This window comes from Ananas comosus, unplaced genomic scaffold (genome assembly GCF_001540865.1).
Source record: "Ananas comosus cultivar F153 unplaced genomic scaffold, ASM154086v1, whole genome shotgun sequence".
NCBI classification, from domain to species: domain Eukaryota; kingdom Viridiplantae; phylum Streptophyta; class Magnoliopsida; order Poales; family Bromeliaceae; genus Ananas; species Ananas comosus.
Genome location: NW_017893375.1, coordinates 80,885 through 93,318, shown reverse-complemented (window position 1 = coordinate 93,318; position 12,434 = coordinate 80,885). Strand labels below are relative to the sequence as shown.

Below are 12,434 nucleotides of genomic sequence, written 5' to 3'. Positions count from 1 at the left end.
GTGGGAAAGTCGGTGATGTTGAGGCCGAACCCACTGGGAACTTTGTTGTAGTTCTCACCCCACTATTCCACAGAGCCGGCACCGAGCGAGCCTGCGAGCGACCGAGGAAAATGTATCGCGCCTTAGTCAGAGGCCACCAAAGTCGGGTTTCATTTTGTAGTAAAGTACCCTATGATCATCTTTTGTATATGATGGTAAATGATGTAAAGAAAAGAATGTAACATGTATTTTGAGGTAAATGTGATGTAAGAAAGAAATGATGAAATGAAATGTAAGGAATTCGAGAATGAACCAGGTGAATGCAATGTATATGATCTAAAATGAACCATATTACTTGTGTAGATGTTTAGTTTCCTTTCTTTCACTAATGGCTATTGCTTACTCTCGTGTAAGCCGTTTATGTATGTTTCCGCTAGTGCATTTCAACTTTCTTAAAATTGTACGTGTGATGAGCCTTGGGCGGATAGGGGAAACTCTGTCCGTTCGGCGTCTGTTCGACGAGCTCGGGCCGGCCCAAATTGGTATCGGTCCCAGGGCGTGACAACATATGAGAGTGAAACTAGTTAATACAACAAAGTGGACAGTGATGACTTTTACAAAGGAACACAATCACGAGTTGATTGTTAGCCCTTCAAAAGCTCGTTTTTTTCGATCACACCGCACCATCACAAAGGAACAAAAAGAATTAATTCATATGTTAAGTGCGCAAAATATCACACCTTCCCAGATAATGGCCTTTTTAGAAACTAGGGAAGGAGGAAGATGCAATATCAAATTCACTCGTAAAGATTTAAGTAATGAGGTAGTTGAGAAAAATAGGAGGCTTGTTGGAATAGATGTAGCAAGTGCTCTTAATTACTTTCGTGAGCTACAAATGAAAGATCCATTGTTCTTTTATGCAATTGATGTTGACGAAGAACAAAGAGCACGAAATATATTTTGGGTTGATGGGAGATCAAAAATGTCATACCAACACTTCGGTGACGTAATTACTTTTGATACAACGTACATGACAAATAAGTACAGCATGCCATTCGCTCCGTTTATAGGGGTAAATCATCATTTACAAACCATTTTCTTTGGGTGTGCCCTTATTAGAAATGAGACGGCAAACACTTTTTGTTAATTATTTGAGACGTGGATGAAAGCAATGTATGGCCAATATCCAAAAGCTATTATCACCAATCAAGATCCCGCTATGAAGAAGGTCATTGAGCAAGTCTTTTCAAATACCATTCATAGATGTTGCCAATGGCATATAATGAGAAAGGCAAAAGAACATCTTGGAGTGCTATATAGCTCAAAAGTTGGGTTTGAAGATGAACTAAAAGACTGCATAAATGAAAGTTTGACAGTTGATGATTTTCAAACTTGGTGGGTAGTCATGCTTAATAAGTATCAACTGCATGATAATAAATATCTTCAATTGCTATGGAATATTCGCCATCAATGGGTACCCGCATATTTTCGAGATACTTTTTTTGCAAATATGTCTACATCATAGCGTAGCGAAAGTATGAATGCTGTTGTGAAGATATGGTCGGATTCACATTCATCAATATATAAGTTTGTTACTCAGTTTGAGAAAATGACCACTAGTCAATATGAGAGAGAGGATTTTGAGGACTTTATGACAAAAGATGGAGATGCTACTTTATGGTCACACGATCCAATTGAAAAAGAAGCACGTGACATATACACGAGAACAATGATTTCAGAATTTAAAATACAACTAAAGGCCGCAACCGGTTATGCAGTGACTGAATTGGAGAAGGATTCATTCTATAAAATTAGTAAGTTTTCAAATCCTTCTAATCCAAACCAGATAATAAGTGAATATACTGTTTCCATTATTAAAGCAGAAGGTAAAGTGTTATGTACATGTAAATTTTTTGACTTCTACGGTATTTTATGCTCACATGCACTGAGGGCGATGAACTATGCTGGGATACACAATATTCCTCCTTGTTATGTGACGAAAAGATGGACTAAGGATGCAAAAAAAGGCACATCAAGCACTAAAATGACAGCATGCGATGACGACTCATTTCGTAGGGCACGAAGGTTTGATTCACTCACTATGATGACACAAAATTTTATTTCAAAAGGTTCAAAGAGTGATGGGGCATATGAGGCAGCATGCAAAAAGATTCAAGAAGGTATTTTGGAATTCACATTAATTAACAAAGCATCAGGAAGCACCAATGAAGGATCAATCAAGAACTCTACGCAGAACATTCATGAAATTACCATTTCACGATCAAGTGAACTAAACTTGCTTGTAACAGATTGTGCTATTAGAGATCCTCCTCAATCACAATGCAAAGGGAAACGAAGGCCGCAAAGGTTTAAACCACCAGTTGAGAAGAAAGTGAAAAAATCTAGAACTTGTATGCAATGTGGAAAAAAAGGACATAATAGAAGAACTTGTCACGAGGTGAGATGAAGTTTTTTTTTTTTCATATAAAATCTAGTATATATAATGCTAATAAGTATATTATTCTACAGGTAGATGGCACGGCACTATCTGAGAAAGGAGACTCTAGCGACAGTTTTGAGGGAATTGATCAAAGTGATGCTGGACTATTATGAAGAGGCTTAAAGGCATTTATGTTAAATGTAATTGGAAAGCATGTAGTCTTGAGTGAATGTGCTAAACTTTATCTTATGTGGATGTATAATATCTATACTTATTCTCATCTGAATCTAGAAGACTTTACTATGGATATTTTATATTGTAACTTTTCGTAATCTCATGAAGAAGACTTTGTTGAATGCTTTGTTGAATGCTTCTTTTCTTGTAGACTTTGTTGAATGCTTTGTTGAATGCTTTCGTAATCAAATGAAGCAAACATATTGAAGCAGACTATGTTGAATGCTTTCGTAATCAAATGAAGCAAACATATTGAAGCAGACTTTGGTGAATGGTTTCCTAATCTCATGAAGCAAAAATATTGAAGCAGACTTTCTTGAATGCTTCTTTTCTTGTAGTCTCATGAAGAACCTTATGTGAATCTGGGATTGTTTCTTATGCCAAGTAACATTCACATCATCTATTTCATTTACAAAAAAAGGTTTTGAAATTTACAAAGAAAAGAAAAATGGTACCAAACAAAAATCTCAAGAAATCAAAGCACTAAAGAGGTAACATCATCTCTTTCATTACATATTAGAATACAAAATATCTTTTCTTCAACACATAACTGACTATTAGATTAGAAACTACATAAAAATTATATTAACAAGTAAAACCACTATAAGGAAAAGGATGTAGTATATCTTTCTTTTAGCTTCTTCAATCCTAACTTTCAGGTTCTGTATACGCTCAGCTGATCTAGCTAACTCATAATTTATGTGTTGTTGCATCCATTGTTGTGAATTTCTTTGGGAGGAGACTCTGGACTTAGCACCAAGATTTTCATACACTTTTGAAAAGTTAGAAGTTCCTTCATCAGATAGTTCTTCTAGTTTTGACAATTTTTTAGCATACCACATGAAAATGTCGCAATAATTATCCTCATTTCCATAATTTGGACAGCCATAGAATTTTCTTCCTTTGCTTTGAGGTTTCTGTGAAACTCTTATGAGGGCTATCTCATTGCAGTTGCACCGAACTGTTTTGTTTTGAGGAGAGTGTGCGGAAAATGCCATTAGTAACCTGCACAAAATGATATACAACATAACAGATGATAGCATGAAGGTTCTTCTTAAAGATTTAAAATTAATAAGATATTTAATACTTTAAGTAAAGAAATTATAAAATATTGACAATGAAACTACGAAAAAATCTTGAATCTCTTTTTCTATTAAAGTACTTCTTGCTTGAAAACTATAAATGCCTATAAAGTAATTTAGTTTCTCATTAAGCAAACTATTCTTAAAATACTAGGTTCCCTGAAATTCAATTTTTTTATTGATACCCTCTCACTTTTGGTTCCTCTTATTTGAATAATTTTACTCAATTTATTGACTTTAACTAATTATTTTAACTTAACAAAGAATAAGAACCCAGTTAAAATATATATATATATATATAAGTTTACGGGTATTGATTAGAAGCTATTTCAATATACGCTATAGTTGAGGGTCTCAGAGTATATTTTAATTGAAAATAAAAAAAAATTTAGTTTGAAAAATTACCTGCTCAAATCGACTCCAAAACCTAGAGAATAGTGAAGGATCCGAGCTTTAGGTGAAAGATTACTAACCAACAAACTCACGACGACAGACCAAGACTACTAACCAACAAACTCTTTTAGTCGCGGAAGGCACAACTAAAGAACTAACGAATACTCAGACTCGAACTAGAGTCAAAACTATCTATAGAGAAAGGAAATACCGACCCAATCCCAGAGTCCCAAAAAGGGAAAAGGTATTTCGTTCCACTTTCGACAGTACATTGTCTGCAGCCAATGTACTTATCAAAAGAAAAGCGAAATATCCGAAAATTCACTACCAACAACTAGTTGGAAGTGTGAGACACATCGAAGTATCAAGCCACTTGATACCCCTTTACTGAACCCATAAGTTCACCACTAAAATCGTCGAAACTGCGACTTGCAAGTCGACAATCGAAAATAGACTGGGAGTCGTAAAGCTTTCAACATTCGAAAGCTACTAGCGATACTAAGCCGCGCACCGTACTAACTGAGGCTTTAAAAAACGGTTTCTCTAACCGATTTTCGCACCTCAACCGAGCTATAATCAAAGCTCCGAGATTTCCGACAATAACCTGGAGTCTCTCAAATCAAGGCGGATCCTACTAAACCATCTACTATCCCCAGACACCAATTTAGGTGTTAGAACAATCGCATACGATGTATGTAACAACAGGGACCTGACACCAAAACTGTGTCAATCCCACTATGGTAGGAAGAATGAACGAGGTAAAGGTCAAAATATTCGAACCGCTGATTCCAATCAGCAATCAAGGAGAAGAGGTAGGCATCGCAACCCTACCCAAAGATCTGCGGAAGCAATACTAACAATGCAGTCGCCGAAACGACCGCTATCCAAACCCTGGGCTACACCCTAGTAGCCCTACTGAAGTCGCGACCGTAACTGGTCTTAGTACCGTCTCCGTAGAGACACTCGCAATAGCTCTCGTGCCCTCAGTAGGAAGAGTGGCCTGGGCGTCGGCAGTTAAGACATTCGCCTAGGCTGAAGATCACCTGGCCCTTCAAGGCCCCACCTAACAGGAGTGGCAACACCTGGGGAACACCGCCCCACCACTCAATGTCCACTAAGGGGCTGTTTGGTTGCATGCATTTGCAACTGCAGTGCAGTTGCAAATGCGTGCAGTCTCAATTCCTTTGTTTGGTTTAGTGTAGTTGAGTTCAACAGCTGCAGTTCCAACTACACAAGAAGGTCCAAATGCTGCAGTTGGAACTACATCTAAATTGGCCGTAGTTCCAACTGCAGCAGTTGGCGAGGGATAGGATCACCCACAAATTAACAATAATAAATAAATAAATAAATAGCTAAATAAATAAATAATATATGTATATAGGTAAATAAAAATACTTGTAAATAAACTCATACTAATAAAATTTTTTAGACAATACAAGCTTTGTGCAAAAAATTAAATTTTTTAAATTTATTTTATTTAAAATATAAATATAGTTTTTTTAAAAAAATTTTATAGAATGTGATCGTGTATGTTAATTTAATAAGTTTTAATTAATTATAATTATTAAATTTGATAAAAAAAATGAGAGAATCGTTTAAATTTTAAAGTTTGATTTACATATTAAAATTAAATAAATTAAAAATTTTAAATGTGTCGATTAATAAGTTGAAGAATATTATATATATCTACTTATTTATTTATAAATAGTAAATTTAAATGATTAATAAACTTATACAATTATTTTATGCTTAGTGAAGGTAATCTCACCACTCTATCTGAAAAGGTGACAAAATTCACAAATACAACTATCAGCTTCATATTACAAAATAGAAGAAATGTAACTGCAGCAGTTGCAACTGCGTAAAACCAAACAGATTAGGTGTAGTTACAACTGTAGCATTTGCAACTGCATGTATTTCCAACTACACTGTTTCTGCAACTACATCCAACCAAACAGCCCCTAAGAGACACCGCCACTACTCCCGACTGAGACACTAGCTAGCTTGTGCGAAAACCGTAGCACATACGGAAATAACCATGCACTCCGAGTTTACCCAACTCGAATGCAATCCAGGACACAAGTCCAAACCCCGCACTCACGTGCCTATATACCGTAGGTCTTTCTATGGGTCAACCTAACCAATGGTTCAGTTCATTTGGTTCAGTTCATTTACTTTTCAAAACAACCTGTGAACCTGTGAATGGTGTTGTGGTTGTAACCTGTCTCTGATACCACTTTAATCTGTCACGCCCCGGGGTCCCTTTTTATTTAAACACAGCGGAAAAAGCGTCTAAAATTTTTTTTAAAAAATTTGACCCCAGAGTATGCCAGATCCGCCACAAATACAGGGATTCCACTGTTCACACGGACAGAGTCTCCCCTGTATTTGCACGACGTCGCACAAGTACAACAGTACAAACAGGATACAACCACATCTAAATGAATATAGAAATAATTATTCATTCATACATTCATACATTCACCATTCACATCACAGATTTGCATTTAATATTTAAACATAAATCCACAGAAAATTCTTTTGAAAACTGTTTCCTATACAGAAACCTTTGTTCTTTAAAAACACTACCACGAGGGGTAGAAAACCTTTCCATCTCACAAAATTCACAAATCCATTTATTACATTCATGAAAACCCATATTTTCAAATGTAATAAAATATACTGAACCATATAAACTATCTAAACTATATCAACATAATAGTAAGGGTAGAATTAAACCGAATAACCTGGGTCGGAAGCTCTATCGACCGCTACGTATCTCGCGTCCAGTCTCAACCCTCACCGCTCGCGATACCTGAAAAATAGTGGGGGAGGTGAGAACATGTAAACATGTCTCCCCTCCCAGTGGGTACCGCAAGCCGAAGAAGGCGAGGAGTACTCACCAGATCAGGAAGAACTATACAACAACACCGGTCAGTGGAAATATAGTAGGAACAATAATAAACGAAAGAGATGTATAAGGTGATGAGCAGATATACTGAATACAGTAGCAATAAACTGAAAGAAAGTAGGAACTAGACTGAATAACGGCTACCGCTACTGTAACTGGAACAGAAAGCATACATGAATATCTACTATAGTAGCAAGACAACTATAAAGCAAGAACTGTAAGTATGCATACAACGACTGCTACTATAGACATATGCGTCAACCGGTCAAGAAGTCCAAAAGTACCCAATCTGAAACCAATGCTCTCTTGGTCAGCACCGCAGACCTCAAGCCAGTGCCACTACTACTCTCCAGTGCATATAACCTCTCTGGGCTCAAGGTGTCAATCAACCACTTTTTCCGGGAAAAGAACACTCATTGCGGTGGACTCAGAACGCCAGTGTGTCGTGAAATGCAGCGAGTATCGGGCGATCAATGCATATGCTTCAATGATCAACGTCGGCCAAACCAACCGAACATCCTGCCCCAAGGGCCCAGTCGGCCGCATAGCGTCAGTCACTGTAAAGAGCACAAGAACGACTCACTCAGGTCAACTCTAGATGGAACAGCATCGACATCCTCTCAACAGTAGTCAAATATCTGCTCAATGAACCAAAGGACTGACCACTCAGATCAACTAGATATGAAACTCGACCAATCAAGTCACAAGTACAGGATATGAAACTCTGACCATGCATGTCACAATATAGGATATGAAACTCAACCATCAACTCAACAAGTACAGGATGAGTAAAGATAATATACCGTCGGCGAACTATACCCGACAATTCGCACCCCTCAGGGTATACGACCTCAATCGGTCATCCAGCAACAAAAGGTCGAGGGACTACGCGAAATAGGTACAAATGATACTGAAATACTAGAAATCGGCCGATAGATTCGCTAATCTCACAGATAATCACAGAACCGGCTCATGCTAATAGAATATGAAACAGGGTATTGCAGAATAGTTAATGTAGGAGCAACAAGAAAAACGTGTATCACATACAGATAGATTATACTCCTACTACATATACTAACATGGAAACTCGAGTAGAAGTATAATCAAACAACGTGGTGTAATGTAAACCGATAGAGGTGCCAAAGCTCAACATATAATATAATGCAGGGATAATAACAAAAAAGAGCAGGGTAAAAACCATCACCTGGAGCGTTAGACCACTGTACAAGTCGGATCGAAGTACCACACCTGTACAACAGTCGCGCATCCTGTCTCCTGACTGTAAAGACTCACAGGCAATTCTAAGAGGGTCCACTGGTTAGCTGGTCTAACCCACGAACGAAGAAACCTAAAAAAGCATAACCCACAAATACCTACTGATACACCAACCCACCAGACACAACCCACGGAGATTCGTTTCCCAAAAACCGATTAACCAGAACAAAACCGGAAGTCCCGAAAACCGCAAACCGAGACTCTGTCGGACACTGAATTGTCTCGAAACGCACCGACTAGATACTTAAGCAGTCACCTGCTGCTTCAAAACATTCCAATTCTGGATGTTTGTGGCAGCAAGACTACAAGATAACACCACTACGCAATATCGTCTGGATAATTGTATACGAATCCGGGTTCCCGAAAGTGTCCTATTTCGACACGGAACCCCGTCGCTCCGGACAATCGTGACATGTGAAACTCTCGAAATGAGCGGCGAGTGACCAGCCAAACAGGCTCAGCGACTCACTATAGCTCACGAAGACCGTCGAATAATCCACCGAACTTCAGCGTTCCGTCGGCTGATTCGCCGAGAAAACGCATCGAAAACTTACGTTACTGATCTCTCGCAAAGGGCTTGGGACCTTGGAAAATCAGTCCAGAGGTCACACATCACACACCTTATAACATGCCCACATTAGCCAACAAGGCGCAACAATTGGCGCACAAAAGTCGCCTATGTTTACATAAAATCCATCATTTTATGTAAATCGGGACTCCTATGACTCGTTTCTCTCGGACAAACTGAGGACTTCTAAAAGTTCCGCCAAGACACGTACTGACAGGTCTGGACGTGTCGGAGGCCGCCAAGGTCATTGTGAGCGCAACAGTCAGCAGTGGGAAGCGCGGGAGTAACCCGAAGTTCTGGCGAACAATGCGCAGTCAGGGAAGATCGTGGCGTGAGGATGAATTTCGATGCAAACAGGGCTAACCGGAGCACTGTTGATCGCCCAAATGAGTGAGCAACGGGTGATCAGCTGGACAACGATTTTCACCGTCTCACCTCTCGGCAGGCATCAGGGGATAGCCTCGGATCACGCGGATAAGCGTTGCAAGCCCAAAACAGCAGCCAAACAGGCTTCTATAGGGTCGCACAATTGAAAACGATTCGGGCATGCAGGAAGGTGGCCGAGAAGTATAGGGGTTAAGGGCGTGCCGCGAAACGAGCGGAACGGAGGTCGCGCGGCGGCGCAGAAAACTAAGGTGAGCACGATGATCAGAAAATATGATACGGTCATCCGTGAAAATCCTTCTGTAGAAGATCGGAGGAGGCTAGGGGAAACTCACGGAACGAAATGAACCATCGCCAAACTAAGCCCTATTTCGGGCTTGGTCGGAGAATGCTTCGGCCTCCGGCCGGCTTACCCGCGGCAAGGCGCGCGCGGCAGAACGAAGGGACCAGGGTGACTGCGGGAGGTGAGGTACGTAGCTTACCGTCCGTTGACGGGTCCGCGGGGTGGCGGCGGCGGCGTCGGCGGAGCAACTTAAGTCCGCACAAGATTCGGCGCTCGGTTCGAAGTCAGCGGCTGGCCACGGCGGCACGGACGAAGCGCTCCGGGAGGCGGCGGAGGATTGACGGGCGGAGAAGGGTAGTAGGCGTCCGTTGGGCGGCGCTGCGCGCGGGACCGGGCTGAAGGCGGGCCAAGTTCGGCCAAAACTAGAAGGCAGTGGCGGCCGCAAGGCGTTGCACGCGGACGACGGCGGCGTTCAACGGCGGCGGCGGGGCGGGAAGGACCCCCGGGCTCTGGAAAGTCGCCGGGGTGGTCACGATGGCGGGCGGTCGCAGAGAAGGGCCGGCAGGACTTTGCTTTGCCTCGGCCTGGGCTCGGGCTGAGCGGTGCTTGCTAGCTTGGAGCGGACTGCGGCGGCCGCCTGACGGCAGACTGGCTCGGGGCGGCGGGGACGGCCGTGTGCCTGAGGTCGAGGGTAGGGTGGAGGCGGCCGAGGGAGGCAGGTTGAGTCCTCGCAACTTGCTCATCGGGGTCCAAAGCGCTGGACAGAAGGAAGGGAAACTAAGAGAGGGAAAGAAGGGTGGGTGGTGTGCCTGCCGGAGAATCAAGTCACGGCGGCCGGGCGGCCGGGAGTCGTGCGGCTAGGTCAGAGGGAGGCAAGAACGTGGCTGGGGTGCGGTTAGGGTTAACTAGGGATGATCTAGGGCTCGGATCCCAAGAAACCCTAGAAAACAATATAAGTAAGGCGCAAAATTGCAAGAAAGTCCACCTAGACTTACTATTTCAAGCTAAATCCTTCCCAGCCTGAGTAAAATGCGTGAATACCCCTCCACGTGCGATCTCACACAAAACGGTACATAAAATATCGCGCTTTTTTGCGAAATTACCGTTTTGCCAACACCGACCTCCTCTCGATCAACGTGCGATCTCCGCAGATCCGTCCGTCAAATTTGCGAACGGATTGCACCAGTGCGATCAGCACCTCGGAGACAACAAAGCTACGATTTCGTTTCACCACGATCGAGCACGGATTCACGACAAAATCCAATCTTTCTTTCCAATAGAAGGAATAACACATAAATACATATAAAATATGTATTTTTGGATTTTCTCGAAATCCGTGCATCAAACTCAAAATCTGTCAGCGCCAGTAGTTCCAGAATAGCTGAACCGGTCGAAACGAGCTATTGGATCGCTATGAATAGAGTCCGATACGCGTAGATAGCCAACTCTACTCCGTGGCTTCACCGAAAAACCGGAGTTACTATTCACTTAAGTGAAAACTAATAATCGCGTACCTTCTCCGTTTTAGCTCATTTTCTCCTGAAACTTGACGAGTGCTTATATAGTTAAATTACACACATAAACATCATCAACAGAGAGTTTAGTAGCACTGAAAAAATCTCAGTCCTTACAGCCGTCTTCGAAGCAGATCTGAGAGAGGGGCAACCAAGGTGGGTGAAGAGGGAGGAGAAAGGCTTAGGTAAGGAAAGTGGAGAAAGAGAAATGACAGGGAAGGGTTGAAATGGGTCAAAAAAAAGAAAAGAAAATAAAAAAAGAGAGTCACAGACGAAGCCTCCGTTTCGCTCCGTCTACAACTGCCTCCGTGAAATCTCGCCCTTTTCCTCTCACGAATCTCGAAAACATCCAATGGCTATAAAATTATAAGCACAGCAGCTGGCATGCTTCTAAAAGAAGCCCAGCTGCACTATATATATATATATATATATATATATAGTCCGGCTGGGATACTATCGATAGCACCAAGGACTTGATGCTATCAANATAAGTATAATTTTTTTTCTATTTTAGAGATAAAAAAATAAATAATTTTTTAATTAAAATATAGATTCACAGTAGATATCTTTTGGTTGGCAAAAATTTAGATAAGTATATATTTTTTTTCTATTTTAAAGATAAACCGAAATTAAAAGTTTGTTTCATTATGTTATTTATTTTACGTACGGAAAGAGAAATCAATATTTTTTCCGCTAAAATATGGGTCTGTCGACAGATCCAAATTTGAAATAGGTGCTTTTATATGTAGTATAGATATATAGAATTAGGCTACTATACTATCTATAGTACCGGAGTTTCGATACTATAGTCTTGTTTTCGATCTTAGGATATTCAAATTAACGATCCACACCGTTACATATGATCTTGGGTATATGAAGCTTTTAGGAATAAAATTTTAGTTTTTTTCGACATCGTTTACTTGGTAAATAAATTATGTCAAAATAGACGGTAGAGATTGAATAATCTTCAAAATTTGAGTATAGGACTTTTTAAATTCAAAGTCAAGAATGTTAACCTTAATCTAAATAGTTTACAGTATTTTCTATCAAAATTTGAAGAAATTTAGATTCTTCTACACTGTTAAACTCCAAACTTGCCATTGAAAATTGATAATTTTGAAATGGTTTGATCATAAAATAAACTATGTCGAAAAAATATAAAATTTTATTTCTAAAAACTTTAAATACCCTAAATCAGTTTTAACGGTGTGGATCGTTGATTTGAACACCCTAAAATAAAAAACGAGACTATAGTACCAGAGCCTCGGTACCATAGATATTATAGGAGACTAGCTCTCTCTCTCTCTCTCTCTCTCTCTCTCTCTCTCTCTCTCTCTATATATATATATATATATATATATATATATATAT

The 12,434-nt window shown here is 40.4% G+C and overlaps 1 protein-coding gene across 1 annotated transcript; it reads left to right on the top strand.

The window, feature by feature from the left end:
- The first annotated feature begins 1,286 nt into the window (after positions 1-1,286).
- On the top strand, positions 1,287-2,694 carry LOC109705820 (protein FAR-RED IMPAIRED RESPONSE 1-like). Its single transcript, XM_020226599.1, has 2 exons — positions 1,287-2,437; positions 2,509-2,694. Exons 1-2 carry the CDS (start codon positions 1,517-1,519, stop codon positions 2,590-2,592), a joined length of 1,005 nt encoding a protein of 334 aa, XP_020082188.1. The 5' UTR covers positions 1,287-1,516; the 3' UTR covers positions 2,593-2,694.
- Positions 2,695-12,434: the final 9,740 nt, after the last annotated feature.